At 34.4% G+C, this 20,000-nt stretch overlaps 1 protein-coding gene across 1 annotated transcript in view; it reads left to right on the forward strand.

Moving 5' to 3' along the window:
* The window catches only part of LOC135226380 (protein O-mannosyl-transferase TMTC1-like), a 132,660-nt gene that overhangs the window by 106,675 nt on the left and 5,985 nt on the right, over positions 1 to 20,000 (forward strand). Inside the window, 10 exon segments of the mRNA XM_064265856.1 lie at positions 654 to 757; positions 2,060 to 2,246; positions 2,780 to 2,901; positions 3,860 to 3,918; positions 3,921 to 4,002; positions 4,976 to 5,089; positions 8,162 to 8,305; positions 8,935 to 9,146; positions 15,762 to 15,897; positions 17,619 to 17,763. Coding sequence (XP_064121926.1) covers positions 654 to 757; positions 2,060 to 2,246; positions 2,780 to 2,901; positions 3,860 to 3,918; positions 3,921 to 4,002; positions 4,976 to 5,089; positions 8,162 to 8,305; positions 8,935 to 9,146; positions 15,762 to 15,897; positions 17,619 to 17,763 — 1,305 coding nt within the window.

Below are 20,000 nucleotides of genomic sequence, written 5' to 3' on the forward strand. Positions count from 1 at the left end.
GTCCGTCACTGGTAAAATCTTATTGGGCAGTGTCAGATAACCTTTCGGAAGCAATGTGAAATATAAAAAGACATTTTCAATTAGTGGTTCTTGACTTTTTGATGACTCCAGAACCCCAACGAATTGCCCATTATGGTTCCATACCCCCTTTGCCCAAGTCCACTCAAGTCTAATTTGTTGACAATATAACTTAATATACTTAGTTTCATACATACTTTAGGTATGAATGGCTAGGAATAGAACATACGAGAAAATTAAAAGCATTTATAGTTGTATATTGTTACTTATTTACAAAATGTACCCATGTAGACTTTGACACATTAAAATCAAACATATACAAGTGTCCAGAGATCATGTTCCATGCCTCCAGCATGTGGTTCTCATACCCAACCACCCCCAAGGGGTATGGATACCGCCTGTTAGGAACCCCAGTTTTGAAGTATATCAGTAGTAAATGAATTTTTTACTGCCGAAAGTTCATTTGGAAATAAAATAACTCATCACTTGAGAGTTTTAACTCGTGCCATTTATAGAATAATTTACAAAGTGTGAAAATGGCTTACTCTGAGTAAGAAGAAGCATCGAATGTAACCCCCAATGAATAAAATGGACTCCTTCATATTCTTTCCTCTCACGGTGTTGCCAACCTACAGGGTTGCGTCATTCTGATCTTCAGACTCTGGATGCTGCAAGGATCATCTCCCACCTTCAGTGAGCAAGACAACCCGGCAGCCTACGCCTCCTCTCTACTGACGAGGTACTCTTACAGGATGAACTTGTTTCCTTTTTATTGACCCAAAGCTTAACTCAAAATTTCCGTGCTTTATTGGTAATTATTATTATTAAGAACAGAGTTTTACAGAGAAATTATAAATATTTACTTTCCTATTCTGAATACCATTTCGTCTGTTCTTCGTAATGTTTTTCCTAATACATTTACAGAGCAGCAATAAATATTTGCATACTTAAACAATACACACTTCTCATTTTCAACTGCCAAACTTCACTGAATGGTTGATTACCTTTTTTTTTAAGTTGCAATGAAAAACTGTAATTTTAAAAACAAAATTTCTGAATTTTGTTTTTAATCCTCAAATATTCGTGTGTCGTTGATATTTTATTAAAATATTATTTAAAGAGCAAAAATAAATATTCCCAGTATTGAAATTACAGTTTTTCAATGCAATCTTTTTTAACCACCAAAAGGGTTGCTGTGAAGGTTGGCATTTTGCTTAAGAAATATTCACAGATCAGAAGCAAATATTTACAAGACACTAGAGGTTCCAGGCTTTTATGGAATCCTATCATCAATAATTTACACGTCACCCGAACAAAGACCCACAATTTATCATCATCATCATTATCAGCATCATAAATGGCCAAATGCCCCATCAAAGGGGAATGACACTGCCCATTCTTTTTCCCGCAAACATAGCTCCACTTGCACTGTCTTATTCAAATAAGAAATAGCACTGAACTTTAAAACGTTTTTCAGTGTTATCATAATTGCTGTCATAAATACCCAAATGCCCTAGCAAGCGGGCATGACACTGGCCATTCGTTATTCAGCGCACCCAACTCCTCTTGCACTGCCTCGTTCAAATGAACAGAAGCAGACTTTAGATTTAAAAAATAATAAAAAATAAAGAAAATAAAAACTTTTCAGTGGCATCATAATTACAACCACAAATGCCCACATACCCAATTAAAGGGGTATAAACTGCCCATACATTTTTTAGCACACCCAACTCCACTTGCACTGCCTCGTTCAAATGCACATTGACTCTAGATTAAAGATAAAACTTCAGTGGTATCATAACCACAACCACAAATGCCCAAATACCTAAGAAAAGAGACGTGAAACTACCCATACATATTTTAACAAAGCCAATTCCACTTGCATCGCCTCGTTCAGATAACTGGTCTAGACACCAACACTTTGAAAAAGCTTTCCAGTGTCATCCATTTGATAACCTTTCTCACTGTTGCATTGTCTCGTTCCAGCGACAGCTCCAGAACCTTGAAAACCTCTCTAATCGCGTGTCTCCTCTTTCAACAGGACCTTGACATTCCTTTACCTGCCGGCATTCAACACCTGGCTGTTGCTGTGCCCTTGGAGGCTGTCCCACGATTGGCAGCTGGGCTCTATCCCGCTTATCACCTCCCCGACAGATGTCAGGAACGTCGCTTCAGTGGTTTTTTATCTCGTTCTCTTGGGCATGCTGAGTCGCGGGTGCATTGCGAAGGTAAGAAAGAATTGCCTGGCGAGAGAGAGAGAGAGAGAGAGAGAGAGAAGAAGAGTCGCTAGAGAGACGAGAGAGAGAGAGAGAGAGAGAGAGAGAGAGAGAGAATATGTTTTACTGGTAGAGAACTTTCACCTCCCGTCGACCTTATGACGCCATGTCAATAACATTTCTTCTGGGGAGGTACGAATGAAAGTCTAGGTTAGGATATATATAAATATATATATATAATATATATATATATATATATATATATATATATATATATCATATATATATATATATATAATATATATATGAATATAACGTATATATGATATATATATATGCTTGCACTAACTTAAATTGGTTGTTTAGCAAAAGCATAGAGATAAAATTTCAAATCATTTCAACTTAACGTGCATAGTCATGAAGTAAGGTGGAGACAATCTTACACATTGAAAAAATTTTTATTTATTTATTTATTTATTTATTTTTTATTTATTTATTTATTTATTTATTTATTTATTTATTTATTTATTTATCTATTTTTGAAGGGCGAGATCAGCCGAGTGATCCTGCTGTCATTGGCTATGATGGTCCTGTCCTTCCTGCCAGCTACTAATCTCTTCTTCACCGTAGGATTCGTCGTGGCAGAGAGAATCCTATACATCCCCAGGTATTTTGTAGAATGGGATTTTTTTTTTATTAACTTGGAGTTCAGTTGTCTTCTAGGATACTTGGCTAAAGTAGGTGGTCTGTAAGAGAATTTGGAAAATTGAGACATTAAACGTAGTACTTAAGATAAATCGTGTTTTTTTAAAGATATTATTGTTGTTTGGAATAGATTGTTTATGATGATAAATGATAAATATACTGAATCGTATATAACAATATTACTGATATCTCTTTACCTTGGTTAAAAAAAATTCTGAAGATATTAAGAATAAAATTGACCTTTTATTGTTTAAGTGATGATGAATTATGAGAGGACTGAATTCAGTTTACAGTAATTAAATACATAGTAATATTATGCATGTAAAATCTCATTTGCTTTATTTAAAAGTCCATTATGTGAAAAGTGAAGACAACCAGTTGCCTAGAAGATATTAAGAATAAAGCTAACCTTATTTTATCGTTTTTGTAATGAATTACGAATGGACTTGTCTGCGTTTATATCAAGCAAAATTAACATTCCGTTAAATTAAGTGCTGTTATTTTCCACAAAGATATTAAAGATAAGATTAACCTACTTTTATTGCTTCTACTTTTGCTCTTGAAGTTTGGTACTAAGATATTGAAAGTAAAATTAACCTTTTATTGTCTCTGATTTTTATCCTAAATTTTGGGACTAAGATAATAATTTTTAAAAATTAACTTTTGATTGTTTCTGCTTCTCCTCCTAAAGTTTGGGACTAAGATATTAAAGATAAAGTCAACCTTTTATTGCCTTTACTCTTCTTCCTAAAATTTGGTATTAAGATATTGAAGATAAAATATTTTTTCTGTTTTTCCTCTTTCCTCATAAAATTTAATCAACCTTTATCGTTTCTGAGTTTCCTCCTAAAGTTTGGCACTAAGATAATTAAAGATAAAGTTAACCCTTTTTTGTCTGTTTTTCCTCTTTCTTCCCCAAGCATGGGCTGGTCCATCCTGGTCAGCGTCGGCGCCAACCGCTGCGGACGGTACCGTGCACCCTTCTCCTCCTGTTGTTGATCCTCTTCTCCTGCAGGACTCTGCTGAGGAACCATGACTGGGAATCCAGGGCGACGCTCTTCAGGTGAGGTCGCGTCGTTTTCTCACCTGTTTCTTCTTCCATTTTGTTCTTGTTCTCTTTCTTGTGTCTGGTTATCATTTCGTGAATACAGCGACACCTCGATTCAACGGACGCTTTGGGAGCCTAGTTTTTCTGATAAGTAACGAAATCTTGTTAAGTAGCATCTCAATTTAACTCTTTTTAGTAGTCTGTTCTTCATAAGTAACTATGTCCGTTAAGTATCCTCTCAATTTAACACTTTTTAGGGGTGTGGTCTTCATGATAAGTAACTTTGTCAGTTAAGGTACACCTCAATTTAACACTTTTTAGGGATGTGGTCATCATGATAAGTAGCTATGTCTATTAAGTAGCACCTCAATTGAACAGACGCGTTTGAAGGTCTGGCCTTTGAGATAAGTAAAAAAGTCTGTTAAGTAACATTTCAATTAAGTAACCGTTCAATTTAACAGATGCCTTGGAGGGCCTGGCCTTTGTGATAAGTAACAAATTCAGCTAGTTAACGAAGGATTTTGTATTCCAGTCGACACTTACTAGATATTTTGTAGATCTCTCACAGCTGTCAGGAATTCCACATAGCTCCCAACCTAAATACCCTGTACTCTATATACTTACCATCCAATTGAAGACATAATCTAAACGTAAATCACATCTGAAATGGTGACATAAAGGAAAATTTAATCATAGCATGTAAGCTGGTGAGTGTAAAAGTCCGCTAGTTTAGGGTCCGTCAAGTTGACGTGTTGCTGTACACGTTTTCCTTCTCCGTCCTATGAATAATATCTACTTTTAGATGCCTTCTTAAATTAGTGGCTGTTACATCAACTTCTTCCACGGTTTCGTCACCTAATGTATTATATGACTATATGAATGACATTACTTCACTGATTCATGCTCTTGTCGCGTATAAGCGCAAGGCCAAAATCGTAACCGATCACCAATGACACCATTCCCTTTCGTACCCCATTACACCCCGAAGGGCGGGGCTGCAGATCCTCCCCAACAATGCTAAAATGCATTACAATTTCGCCAACCTACAGAAGGACCTCGGCAATCCCGCGCTTGCTAAGCACCACTACAGAGAAGCCATCAAGTAAGTGTCTTCTTGTAGCTAGAGATCTTTCTGCTCCCGTTTTCTGTTTCTTTTAGCCTAAGTGTAGAAATTACATTTCATTTCCCTTTTTCTCATAGAGCTTTCCTTTCCCGTTTTCTGTATTCTTAGCCTATGCATACAGAGTTTAACCCTTTCCCGTTTTCTGATAGAACTTTCATTTCCCGTTTTCTATATTATCTAAGTGTACAGTTTTTTTTGCCGTTTTCTATATTCTTATCTAAGTGTAGTAGAGATTTTAGTCCATTTCCCGTTTTATGATAGAGCTTTCCTTTCCCGTTTTCTATAATCTTATCCTAAATTTAGAGATTATATTTCATTTCCAGTTTTCTGGTAAAGCTTTCCTTTCCCGTTTTCTGTATTCTCATCCTAAGTGCACAAATTTTTTCCATTTCCCGTTTACTGCTAAACCATTCCTTTCCCGTTTTCTATAATCTCATCCTAAATGTAGAGATTATATTTCATTTCCCGTTTTCTGATAGAGCTTTCCTGTCTCGTTTTCTATATTGTTTTCCTAAGTGTACAGATTGTATTCCATTTCCCGTTGTCTGCTAGACCATTCTGTTCCCGTTTTCTATAATCTTATCCTGAGTCTATTTCTCGTTTTCTGAATGATCTTTCCTTTCCCGTTTATCTTTCTCGTCCATAAAATGGTTATTTCAATTCTTCTTATGGATTCTTAGCTTATTACGGAAGTCGTTTTTGATTGACGATATTGAAATATATTTCCTACGAACTCTTAAACATTTCTGTTCCTTATCTCTTACGAAGCAGAGGAGAAACCACCGAAAAACAGAAGAGGCCCGAAAATGCAATGAAAATAAGTAATAAAACACTAGATAAATAAACAAAGAAAGGAATAAATAGATAAATAGATAAATTAATTGATTAATTAATAATAGATAGAATTTTCATTCATACTCAGACGTACGAGCAACCTCACCTGACCTGACTTTGTCAAATATGAATAAATTGACCTATAAAACATAATGAGGATTGGAAGATGACTAAATCAATGGACTGATAGATAGACAAAGAGAGAAAGGAATAAATAATAAGGAAATAAAGAGGCAGATAAATAAATCATCACGATTTTCATCCATAGGCAGAAGCGGGAATGACCTCGCCTGACCTGACATTGCCACATATGAATGAAATGACCTATAAAACATAATGAGGATTGGACGATAAATAGATCAATAGGCTAATAAATAAAGAAAGAAAGGAATAAATAAATAAGGAAATAAAGAAATAGATGGATAAATTATTGCGATTGCCATTCATACCCAGAAGCGGGAATGACCACGCCCTGACCTGACTTTAGCAATTAAGCTCTCGCTTCGGGACAACTTGAACGCAAATGTTCGTATGCCTGGGAAAATCTCTCTCTCTCTCCTCTCTCTCTCTCTTTCTCTCTCTCTCTCTCTCTCACTCACGTGGGAGATGCAGGCCCTTGTTACCTGAGATTAGATTAATTAAGCGTTCTCTGGGCGGTCAAGGACCCCTCGAGACCTCATTAACGGAGATTGCAAATGACATCGCCAGATATTAGAGTCGGTAGGGAACGTTAAGCAGGAAAAAAAATAAATGAAAAAGACGTTTGCCGCGTTTAATCGTGTTAGAACGTCTGTGTATGATAATGTGGCAATGTCGTGAATTTGTATTTCAAGGCTTAAGTGATTTTCAAGCTCATTAGTTTGTGCGTGACGTCATAATGCCAAATGTCTTGAGATTTAGGGTCGAATGGCGCGCGTGCGAATAAGCGGTTGGAGTCCGGAGTTAAGAAGGCTGAGGGTGATTCTCTCTCTCTCTCTCTCTCTCTCTCTCTCTCTCTCTCTCTCTCTCTCTCTCTGCAAGCATTCTTTTTCCAAACGAAGAGTGAAAAAAGGTTCCTACAAATGATGATGATGCTCTCTCTCTCTCTCTCTCTCTCCATTGCAAGCATTCTTTTCCCAACAAAGAGTAAGTGATGATGGGTCTCTCTCTCTCTCTCTCTCTTCCTCTTCTCTTGCAAGAATTCTTTTCCCAATAAAGAGACAAAGAGTAAATGATGATGGGCTCTCTCTCTCTCTCTTTATTGATTTTTTGTACTCTCAATTATACAGTATGCAAATGTCAAAGTAATCAGCTAACCTTAATCATTATCTTCTAAATTTTGACAGCTCCAAAATAATTGTTATTTCTCCTTATTCCTTGATTTATCAGTTTATTATTTTGCATTCTACTTGACTAATGCTATGTCCTTGTGCACTTATAAGCTTAAATTTTAGCGAGAAATCAATATTGCATCTATAATATTTATGTGATAGAGTTTTTAATCAACCTGATTTCTCGTAAGCTTGCCTACGGTATCAAGTCAAATTAGTTTATTTAAACTTACTTTAAGAATTAGCTAATTGTTACAGCTAATTATTTACCTGTTATCTTTAAAGATTCGCTAATAGTTAAAGCTAATTACTTCACTGTTATCTTTGAGAATTAGCTAATAGTTACAGCTAATTACTTCCCTGTTATCTTCGAGAATTAGCTAATAGTTACAGCTAATTATTTACCTGTTATCTTTAAAGATTAGTTAATAGTTACTGCTAATTCTTCCCTGTTATCTTTAAGAATTAACTAGTAGTTACAGCTAATTACTTCTCTGTTATCTTTAAAAATGAACTAAGAATTACAGCTAATTACTCCCCGATTAGCTTTGAAAATTTGCTAATAGTTACAGCTAATTATGTTCCTGTTATCTTAAAAATTTGCTAATAGTTACAGCTAATTACTTCCCTGTTAGCTTTAAAAATTAGCCAATCGTTACAGCTAATTACTTCTCTGTTATCTTTAAAAATTAGCTAGTAGTTACAGCTAAATACTTCCAAGTTATCTTTGGAAATTAGCTATGCTTACAGATATTTACTTCCCTGTTATCTTTAAAAATTAGCTGATAGTTACAGCTAATTACTTCTCCGTTATCAGTGAATGTTACAGTGATAACATCCACGAGATAACACGTGAATGTCAAAAAAGATCATCTTTTTATAATCCGTTTCTTATTTATTTTCTAAGACTGTGGCCTGGGCATCCGAGTGCCCACAATAATCTGGGCACTCTTCTGAATGACACGGACGAGGCGGAAGCTCATTTTCGACTGGCACTAAAGACCCACCCACAGCACGCCAGGGCCTATTACAACCTTGCGTCGATAAGGCAGTAAGTCTTAGTCTTCATGTTGGTGGGTAGTATCGTTTAGGAAAGAGAGAGAGAGAGCGGGGTACGTGTGTACGTGCGTGAGAGAGAGAGTGGGTACGTGTATGTGTGTAATAGAGAGAGAGAGAGCGATAGGGAGAATGTACTTGTATATTTGATAGAGAGAGAGAGAGAGAGAGAGAGAGAGAGAGAGAGAGAGAGAGAGAGACAGACGGAGAGAGAGAGAGAGAGAGAAATTAACGATTCTACATCTTTTCTAGTTATACAGCGAGTAACAGACATACAGACAGGCAGACAGAGATGTGAAAGGAAAATGAGAGAGAGAGAGAGAGAGAGAGAGAGAGAGAGAGAGAGAGAGAGAATCCATGAATTAAACACACTTGATGTAAGATACCCTTTTTAACTCAAAATTATCACGACATCAGGATAGGATGTAGGCCATTATTTCGTAGAAAATTAATCGAACATAATCAGATCTAATCATAAGTATATCCTACAGATTTATATTGTCTATCTTATAAAGATCTACATGTCCATTAACTTATTACTTCCGTCAAAGTCTTGGCATTACACAGAGACCTCACCAGTGCTACATCCTAACTCATTTCTTCTTCTCTCCTGCGGTTCCCCAGACAGCAGGGTAACCGAGACGAGGCAGTCTCTCTGCTGGAGGAGAGCCTACGACACGACGCCACCAACAAGGACGCCGTGTGGGCCCTAGCAGGACTCTACAGGGAGGCAGGACGGAAGGCCGACGCGGAGAACCTGCACTTGATGCTCCTAGGGGCAAGGCCTTCTGACCCAGTCGTGCACAACAATTACGCTGCTTTCCTCCACACTATAGGTTCGTTGGTTGACATTCTTGTGTTTTAATCTAACCTAACCAACCTAACTTATCAGTATTTATGGGGCAAAATGTCCGTTTTTCTATTGTTATTTCTTTAGTACTGAGTTTTGGTTTAATTTTTCCTCTAGCCCAGAGTTTATGGCAGTTGTTTTACTGTGGCCCAGTTTTTGGCAATTATTTTCCTTTGACCTAGATGTTTTGGCAATAATTTCTCTTTGACCCAGAGGCTTTAGAAATTATTTTCATTTGGCGAAAAGTTCTTGGCAATTATTTTCCTTTGACACAGAGTTTTTGGCAATAATTTTAATTTGACTCAGAGTTTTTTGCAATTATTTTCACTTGACCCAGAAATTTTGGCAATAATTTTTATTTGACTCAGAGTTTTTTGCAATTATTTTCGCTTGACCCAGAAATTTTGGCAATAATTTTTATTTGACTCAGAGTTTTTTGCAATTATTTTCGCTTGACCCAGAAATTTTGGCAATAATTTTTATTTGACTCAGAGTTTTTAGCAATTACTTCCATTTTGACCAGAGTTTTTGGCAATTATTTTCCTTTGACTCGGAGGTTTTAGTAATTACTTTCATTTGACCAAGAATTTTTGGCAATTTCTTCCATTTGACCCAGAATTTTTGGCAATAACATCCATTTGACCCAGAACTTTTAGCCATTGTTTTTCTTTCGCCCAGACTTTCTTTTTTTTCTCTCTTTTTTTCGCTAATTGTAACTCGTAAGCCATGATCATTAAAAGTCATATATGCTGTTTAGAGAGTCAACAGCTATTAGATGATGTATAATCGTTCCCTGATAATGTAGCGATTATCCCATCCATAACTGTCAGCGTTTGTATAAAATGAGTTGATTATAATCCTTACAAATGATTGATGATAATTGTTCATTTCATTAGTGACTGCTTGTCCACTGTCGATTTTTTTTATTTGTTCATTATTTCGCTAACTGATCTTATTCACTAATAAACATTTTTAATAGCTTTCAATATATTGCTTTATCGATTGTTTTTATGTCATTTATTTTTCAAAGTAAACTGTAAGACGGTTTCGTTTAAGGCGAATGTTCTACCATTAACCTGTTTTTTTTTATCAGCAACGGAAGTTGAAATGATATACATTTTATATGCATTTTATGTTCTCTTTTTATTAGGTTTTGCTTTTACATTTTATCCGATAACTGTCACAGTCAATATTCTGAGCTTGTCGATAATCCTTCATTATTTTATCTCAGACTTTGAGTCATTGAAATACATTGAAACTTCTCGATTGTATTATAGTTAAGGTTTCCGAGCTAATTACTAATCTCTCTCTACATTGAATTCATATCTCTAAGATACAATACTATTCCTAGGCAGGTTTTGTCTTCAGAAGTATTTTTTTACAAGGAGTTGTATTTTTGCTCATTTGTTGAAAATTGCCGGTATGATACTCTCTCTCTCTCTCTCTCTCTCTCTCTCTCTCTCTCTCTCTCTCTCTCTTTCTTCTATCTTCTCTCTCTCTCTCTCTCATCTGATGTCTCTCTCTTCTGTCTTCTCTTCTTCTACATTTCTTTTGCATTGCTGATTGGAGCTTCCACCATTCGCTTTTTCTCTTTTTCTGTCCTATCTTCTCTCTCTCTTCTTCCTACAAATTTCCTTTTCATTTTCGAATGTAGTTACAATCTGCTCTCTCTCTCTATCTCTCTCTCTCCTCTCTCTCTCTCTTCCTCTCTCTCTCCTTCCTTCGTTCTTTCCTACAATTTCTTTTCCCTTTCTGATGTAGCGTTTAACCATATCTCTCTCTCTCTCTCTCTCTCTCTCTCTCTCTCTCTCTCTCTCTCTCTCTCCTTCTTCTTCTTCCTACATTTCTTTTTCCTTTCTTGATGTAGCTTACCATATCTTTCTCTCTCTCTCTCTCTCTCTTCTTCTTCTTCTTCTTCTTCTTCTTCTTGCTTCTTCTTCTTCTTCTTCCTACATTTCTTTTTCTCATTGCTTTGATCTTCTACTTCTCTCTCTCTCTCTCTCTCTCTTACATCTCTCCTCTCTCTCTCTCTCTCTCCTTTCTCTTCTTCCTACATTTCTTTTTCATTTCTTAATGTAGCTTACAATCTCTCTCTCTCTTCTCTCTGCTCTCTCTCTCTTCTTCTTCTTTCTTCTTCTTCTTTTCTTCTTGTCCTACATTTGTTTCTTTTTCAGTTGCTGATGGTAGCTTTACCATCTCTCTCTGCTTCCTCTCTCTCTTCTTCTCCATTCTTCTTCTTCCATAAACATTTCTTTTTGCCTTTTTGTTCTTTTTCCTTTCTGAATGTAGCTTACCATCTCTCTCTCTCTCTCTCTCTACCTCTCTCCTCTCTCTATCTCTTCCCTCTCCACTTATTCTTTTTGCCAATTTGTCTTTTTCCTTTCTTGATGTAGCTTACCAGTTCTCTCTCTCTCTTTTTCTTCTCTCTCTTCCTCTCTCTCTTCTCTTCTCTCTTCTTCCTTGCTTCCTACATTTATTTTTGTCCATTTCTTGATGTAGCTTACCATCTCTATCTCTCTCCTCTCTCTCTTCTCTTCCTGATCTCTCTCTCCTCCCTCCTCCATTCTTCTTCTTCTTGCAGTTATTTTTCATTTCTTGATGTAGCTTACCATCTCTCTCTCTCTCTCTCTCTCTCTCTCTCTCTCTCTCTCTCTCTACCTTTCTCTTCTTCCTACATTTTTTCCTTTTTCCTTTCTTGATGGTAGCCGTTAACCATTCTCTCTCTCTCTCTCTCTCCTTCTTCTTCTTCCTACATTTATTTTTCCTGTCTTGATGTAGCTTACCATATCTCTCTCTCTCTCTCTCTCCTTCTTCTTCTTGCATTTCTTCTTCATTTCTTGATGTAGCTTACCATCTCTCTCTCTCTCTCCTTCTTTTTTTTTTCTTTCCGACATCTTTTTCCTTTTTTTGATGTAGCTTACCATCTCTCTCTCTCTCTCTCTCTCTCCTTCTTTTTCTTCCGACATTTCTTTTTCCTTTTTTGATGTAGCGTACCATCTTCACTTATGGCCTTAACCCAAGTTCTCTCTCTCTCTCTCTCTCTCTCTCTCTCTCTCTCTCTCTCTCTCTCTCAAGAATCCTAAAAAGGGAATCACTTATTTTTATGCTTCTTTTACTTTCTATCTCCCAGAATTCTACTGATATTATTAGATGTCTTCCTAACGGGCTGATGATTTTAGTCGACATGAACATCCTAACGAACAATAACCTCAACATAACCTCAAAAGATTTTAAAGAAAAAACATCGACTTTTCTGTACTGACACATCTTCATTATTTCTTTTTTAAAAAGAGTGTTTTTGTCTCTCTCGTTTCAAGGACCTCTCTTATTTTCAATGGCTTTTGGCGTCTTTAGGACTGACCTCTTAAGGATCATCGTATAATGTACTGTAAGTGCTAAAACAATGAAGCCTTAAGGATCAAAATTATCGGCAGCAGCTCTGTGAGGTGTGAATGTCAATACAGCTTATGAACGTGGTGTGTGTGTGTGTAATATATATATATATATCATATATATATATATATATATATATATATATATATATATATATATATAATAATATATAAATATAAATATATATATATATCATATATATATATATATATATATATATATATATATATATATATATATATATATATATATAGGGTGTCCATAAAGTTCCGGTACCATTGCAAGTATTTATTGTCCAGAATAGTACTGGGACTTTATGGACACCTTGTATATGTATATATATATATATATATATATATATATATATATATATATATATATATATATATATATATATATATATATAGTATATACATATATCAGGAGACAGAGGAAGGCGACGGCCAGTAGGACACATCAGCGTAAAGGTGGACCATTGGAAACGTTGTAATTTATTTCAATACTTTATTTCCTACGTTTCGTAATATCATTATTACATCCTCAGGGAATCTGTTAAACAATAAATAAAATTATTTAAAAATTACTTAAAGATTACTTTAAAAATTACTCTAAAATTCAACATTTATAAATAACAACTCAATTAAAAAAAAAATACAGAAATGAAAACAGAAATATAAAAAGACCAAAGACCGCTAACCAACCTTATGCCGAGAAGGCAAGAGACAGAATGACAATACATAAATAAAAGTTAACCCAGGTAGTGTTGTGTGGAGGAGGTCTGGGTATTTAACTGGGGAACCAGTTGTTTAATAAATAATGACTCTAGGATAGGCAGTTCATATGCATTGTTTGCTTGGCCTATGATTCGGAAATGGCTTCTTTCTATATATATTTTACAATTTTTGGAATGGTTTCTTATATTAGAATGAGCTAACTTTTATTTATGTTTTGTCATTCTGTCTTTTGCCTTCTCGGCATAAGGTTGGTTAGCGGTCTTTGGTCTTTTTATTTTTTTTGTTTTGTTTTCGTTTTCTGTGTTTTTTTAATTGAGTTGTAATTTATAAATGTTGAATTTTAGAGTAATTTTTAAAGAAATTTTTAAGTAATTTTAAAGTAATTTTATTTATTGTTTAACAGATTCCCTGAAGATGTAATAATGATATTACGAAACGTAGGAAATAAAGTATTGAAATTAATTACAACGTTTCCAATGGTCCACCTTTACGCTGATATATACATATATATATATAACATTTAATTTTTCATGTAGCTTGCCGTCTCTCTCTCTCTCTCGCTCTCTCTCTCTCTGTAAGATAAGATTCTCTCTCTCTCTCTGGTATAAATATCAGTGATATATATATATATATATATATATATATATATATATATATATATATATATATATATATATATATATATATATATATATATATATATAATTTAACACGCAGGGGTTTCATGGTCTAGACAATAACACGCCTTAAAAATAAAGTCACGACAATACCTATCCTCCTCACTTCCCGACTTCAAAGACGAGTCAGTTTTATAACAGCGAGCGTGCTGTGCGTTGTTGTGAAGTCTCTCGGTCGATATCTCGTGCGCGATTCTCATCGCTGAATATCTCGGGCATCCGTCGTGTCTGTATGTCTGACAGACGACAGGAATGAGGAAGGATGTGTCTTCGAGAATTCTGAGTTTCTCTCGGTGCCAACAGAGACTTGCTGTAGATTGTAAGAGGGTGACATTGAAGATATCTTTCGTCTGATAGCTTAGGATCGTTTGGACTAACATTTTGTGGTTGATCCTTAGCCTAGTGGCTGATATCTCTACGGATATCTCTTAAAATATCTAGGAGAGCGTTTCTTAACATTTTTCGACCTCAGCACCCCTTTTGGTCAGGCCTAAGCAGTCCAGTACCCCCTACCATTTGTTAACACCTAATTACTACAAGGATAAAGTAAAGACAAGTGCAGTACATTTTGATCATATATAGGAACTTGATCCTCATTTGTGTATACACATACACACACTATATATATATATATAATATATATAATATAATATATATATATATAATATATATATGACTGGTAAAAATGTTCTGTTACAACAGAATTCCATCTAATACAAGGAGCCCATAAAAACACCAAAATGTAGAGAGAAAAGTACTATATTTCAGAGACTGCTGTCTCTCTCTTCAGGTATATACCTGAAGAGAGAGACAGCAGTCATTGAAATATAGTACTTTTCTCTCTATATTTGGTGTTTTTATGGGATCCTTGTATTAGATATATATATATATATATATATATATATATATATATATATATATATATATATATATATGGGTCTAGCACGATAATATTTATATCCTATGATGGTATAATAAGAGAAGAGCTTAGCTACTGAAAGACGAAGCAACCAAGTTAGCACATGAGCTTGTCGTCCATAGTTGTCAAGATTGTAATGTATGAGGGTATAGTTGAGCTAACTCTCCTATATGGAAGTGAAGTCTGAAGGTCGAATTGGAATGATAAAACAGAAAATGTTGAAACAGCTGAGATACACTGTTTGTGCAGAGAGAATGTGGTATATGAAGAACTGACTGGAGAAAGTAAATGGTGACGTAAAATAAGTGTTAAAAAGGTCAGAATGTTTTGAGATGGTTCAGTCGTGCGGACAGAATGCAGGATGATAGGTTAGCGCATAGATTGTATGATCCTGAAGTGGTAGGATAAAAGAGGGGGAGACTTAGACACTGCCTCTTAGACGTCATGGAAAAGGTAAATTGAAAAGTGTAAGAGTCAGCACGACGAGTTAGAGGTAAATCTTGTAGACTGGCTGTTGATGAGCCTTTTTTATGTAGGCCTGTGAATCTTCTAGTATCATGGAAGTCTTCTGCACAAGAGATCATCCATTAGAGCATGAATATGATATTTATGAGAACTTGTCTTCCTTTCTCATAATTCAAAAACAACAACAATGCCAAGAAAAAAAATTAAATAAATGATAAATCTGTTCATCCATTAGAGCATGAACATGACATTTATAAGAACTTGTCTTCTTTTCTCATAATTCAGGAACAACAACAATGCTAAAAAAAAAAATAAATAAATAAATAAAAAATTGATGATGAATCTGACGTGATTCCTCCTTCATATCCCGGGGCACTTGTCAGCAATGCCAACACTTATCACTTAATTAACAGGGCGAGGGGACGCTGCGCTGAGGCACTACGAGCTGGCACTCGATTTGGACCCGAGACACACCGTGGCACTCATCAACACGGCCAAACTCATGAGGACTCTTCAGCTCGACGCCCAGGCTGAGCTCCTCTACAAAAGGTGGGGGGAAAAACGAGAGAGCGAGGATCTCTCTCTCTCTCTCTTCTCTTCTACGTATCGTATTTGTCTAGCCCATTCATATCGTTGTTACAATTTTTGTCTCTCTCTCTCTCTCTGTATATCTTTTTCCTTACAATTTCTTTGTTAAAATCTCTCTCTCTCTCTCTCTCTCTCTCTCATCTCTCTCTCTCTCTCTCTCTCTCTCTCTCTCTCTTCCTACTTATCGTTTTTGTCTATTCCATTCATATCTGTTACAATTTCTCTCTCTCTCTCTCTCTCTCTCTCTCTCTATATATCTTTTTCCTTACTTACTCTCTCTCTCTCTCTCTCTCTCTCTCTCTCTCTCTCTCTCTCTCTACATATCATGTTTGTCTAGTCCATCTATATCTTTGTTACAATTTCTCTCTCTCTCTCTCTCTCTCCAAATCGTGTTTGTTCTGCCATCCATATCTCTCTCTCTCTCTCTTTCTCTCTCATTTCTCTCTTTTCCAACTTAAAGCGTTTTTGTCATTTCCATTATATCTTTGTTACAATTTTCTCCTCTTCTCTCTCTCTCTCTCTCCTCTCGCTCTCTTCTCTTTCTCACTCTTTTCCTTTCTCTCTTTCCACTTATCGTTTTTGTCTATTCCATTCATATCTTTGTTACATTTCTCTCTCTCTCTCTCTCTCTCTCTCTCTCTCTCTCTCTCTCTCTCTCTCTCTCCTGGGTAGAGTCACTTAAGTAAACCTGGGATAATCCAGTTTTAATATGGAACACTTTGAAGTCTTAAACATATTTTGCTTTAGTCTGATCACTAAACTCATATTGAATTTACTTTTTTTCATACCACTAACATATACGTACAGCTTTTGTAAAGTATTCTGCATGAATATATTTTCTTTGGTAAAGTATTCTGTGTGAATATATTTTCTTTCGTAAAGTATTCTGTAAGAATATATTTTCTTTTGAAGAGTATTCTATGTGAATATGTTTGCTTTCATAGGGTATTCTGTAAGAATATATTTTTTTCGTAAAGTATTCTGTGTGAATATATTTTGTATCGTAAGGTATTGTGTTAGAATATATTTTCTTTTGTAAAGTATTCTGTATAAATATTATATTTTTTCCTAAAATATTCTGTACGAATATATTTTGTTTCGCAAAGTATTCTGTATAAATATATTTTATGCCCTAAAGTATTCTGTACGAATGTGTTTTGTTTCGTAAAGTATTCAGTATGAATATATTACCTTTCGTAAAATATTCTATAAGAATATCTAGTAAGAATACGTTTTCTTTCGTAAAGTATTCTGTACGAATATATTTTGTTTCGTAAAGTATTCAGTATGAATATAGTTTCTTTTGTAAAACATTCTATGAGAATATCTAATAAGAAATCATTCTCTTTCGTAAAGTATTCTGTAAAAACATATTTTATTTTGCTGCGTATTCTGTAAGAATATACTTTAGTAAAGAATACGTTTTCTTTCACGTTTTCTTTCGTGATGTATTCTGTAAACACATATTTTATTTTGTGTTGTACTCTATAAGAATATAATGTCTTTAGTTAAAATATCCTGTATAAATGTATGTATATATAATATATATATATATAGTATATATATATATATATATATATATATATATATATATATATATATATATATATATATATATATATATTATATATATATATATATATATATATATATATATATATATATTCTTTTTCTCCACCCAGAGCATTAGCAATCTCGTGGGAAGCGGAGGTTGGAGAGAGCCTGGGGAAACTGTACTTGAACACGGGAAGGTTAGAAGATGCCGGGGACATATTATCCACAGTCATCAGACAGAACCCAGAGATGCTTTCTTCGCGAGTTTATTTGGTGAGTTGGATACTATACTCTCTCTCTCTCTCTCTCTCTCTCTCTCTCTCTCTCTGTACTGTTTGGTATTCTTTCAGTCGTTATATGAAGGTGGCTTTCTATATCTGTTTGTCTATCTGTGTGTGTTTATTTTTTTTTTTTTCATCTTTACATGAGCACAGTCTCCAGCAAGAAGTATAATGAGAAAATAAAAGAAAAATATAATAACATTAAATCCTCGTTACAAGAGTCAGCGTTTTCAGCGTTGCATTACTTAAGTACACTTTTTACTTTTCGCTTTCATTTTTTTACTGTTAGTGAAAGATTACGTAAGTACATGTTTTTACTAGTCGTATTTTTATTTTTAGTGATAGATTATTTAAATAAATTTATTCGATTCTCGGGGATTTGCTGTGAAATTCATTATTATCAAGGAAACGTTTAGCCTTTTTAAAGTTATTTTATTTATTTATTTGTTTGTTTATTTCTTATTGTTTTTATTGGTGCGAGTTTTCCAGCTGATATTCATTTGCGTTGGGATTTTTGTCTTTTTGTCTTGGTTATTGAGTAAGAAATACACTTATTCTTCTTCTGTGGACTTTTACCAGTTGTTCACTGGGTCTTTGAATTAAGTATTTGTTAAACTATTTTTTATTTGTATTCTTTTACTTTTTAATGACAGTCCTATCTCTTCCTTTGACATCTTCTTTTGCTAAATCATTACAAAAACATTCTCAGTTTGTTTTAGAGATTTTTTGTTGATTGGTAAAAAACAAAAAAAATATATATCTTTCTGTATTTTGACAAGATTTTTTCTTCCATTTTTCTAAAACTTTGAATTATTTTTTCTTACAACTTTTTGTTTATTGGATAAAAAACTGACATATTTTCCTTTGCTAAATCATTACAAAAATTCTTAATGTGTCTTAGAGATTTTTTGTTGATTGGTAAAAAAAAACAAAAAATATCTATATTTCTCTATTTTGACAAGATTTCTTCCTCTTCCATTTTTCTAAAGCTTTGAATTATTTTTTCGTACAACTTTTTTCATTGGTTAAAAAACTGACATATTTTCCTTTTGCTTGTCTTTCATTTTCGTTTATTTTTTGCTTTTGCTTTACAGCACAGATTTTTTTTTCTTTTTTACGACATCCTCAGTTGGTCTTAAAGTTTTTTTTTAATGTAGAAAAAAATATGAAACCTTCCCAACCTGACAAGTTTCCTTGTTCTCCCATTTTTTTATCCATGAATCTATTGTTTGTCTTTTTTATGTTTTTTTTTTTTTTTTTTTTTTTTTTTTTTTTTTTGCTTTACAGGAAAAACTGTTTTCCTTACAGAATATCTTCAATTTGTCCTAAAGGTTCTTTTCAGTGATTAAAAAAACTACATATTAAAACTTTCCATGCTAGAAATTTTCTTGCTCTTCCATTCGCCTTCCCAATGAATTTTTTTTTTCTCTGGTTTTATCTAATAAGAGTTTTAGTGTATTTTTGCTTCTTCTTTTTCTAGCAAGAGAAAAATCATTATTCTTGGTCTGCATTCATACTTAACCTTGGCTTTTAAATTTTTTGTTTTTTTTTGTATGTCTGGACAGAAAATTTTATTTTAAATGAAATTATTCCAACTCTGTTCTCATACTTTACTTTGAATTGTATTTTCTTTATTTTTTATCTTACAGGACTAAAAAAAACATTGGATTATTCCGTAATCTTTTGCCTTACAGGACGAAAAAAACGGATTTTGTCTTTATATTTTTGTCTTACGGGGCCAAAAAAATCTTGGATTAAATATTCCTTTATTTCTTATTTCTTACAGGACTAAAAAAAAAAAGTCTACTACTTTATTGTCTGCCTTACAGGACAAAAAAAAAAAAAAAACAGTATATTTTTCCTTAATTTTTTTGCCTTATAGAAAAACCCCTTGGGTATAATTTGTCTTAATTTTTTTGTCTTACAGGACAAAAAGAAAAATAAGAATTAAATTATTCTTGCTTTGTACTGCTACACGTTTATTTTTGGCCCCTTCGGGACATTTCTCTAAGTCTTTTGCGGGGGGGTTTGCGGGGGGGGGGGGGGGGGGGGGGGGGGGGGGGCTGAGATTTATGAGACAATTAGTGATGCACGCTGCCCAGGTGGGCCTTTCCCAAGCTTAAAAAACATTTTGAACAGCTTCCTCCGGAAAAAGGATCTCACCGTCAACAAGAGAGAGCATAGATGGGAGAAAGAGAAAGTTCTTTAGTTTATTTATTTTTTCAGTGA

The sequence above is a fragment of the Macrobrachium nipponense genome, chromosome 14, assembly GCF_015104395.2.
Source record: "Macrobrachium nipponense isolate FS-2020 chromosome 14, ASM1510439v2, whole genome shotgun sequence".
Classification (NCBI taxonomy): domain Eukaryota; kingdom Metazoa; phylum Arthropoda; class Malacostraca; order Decapoda; family Palaemonidae; genus Macrobrachium; species Macrobrachium nipponense.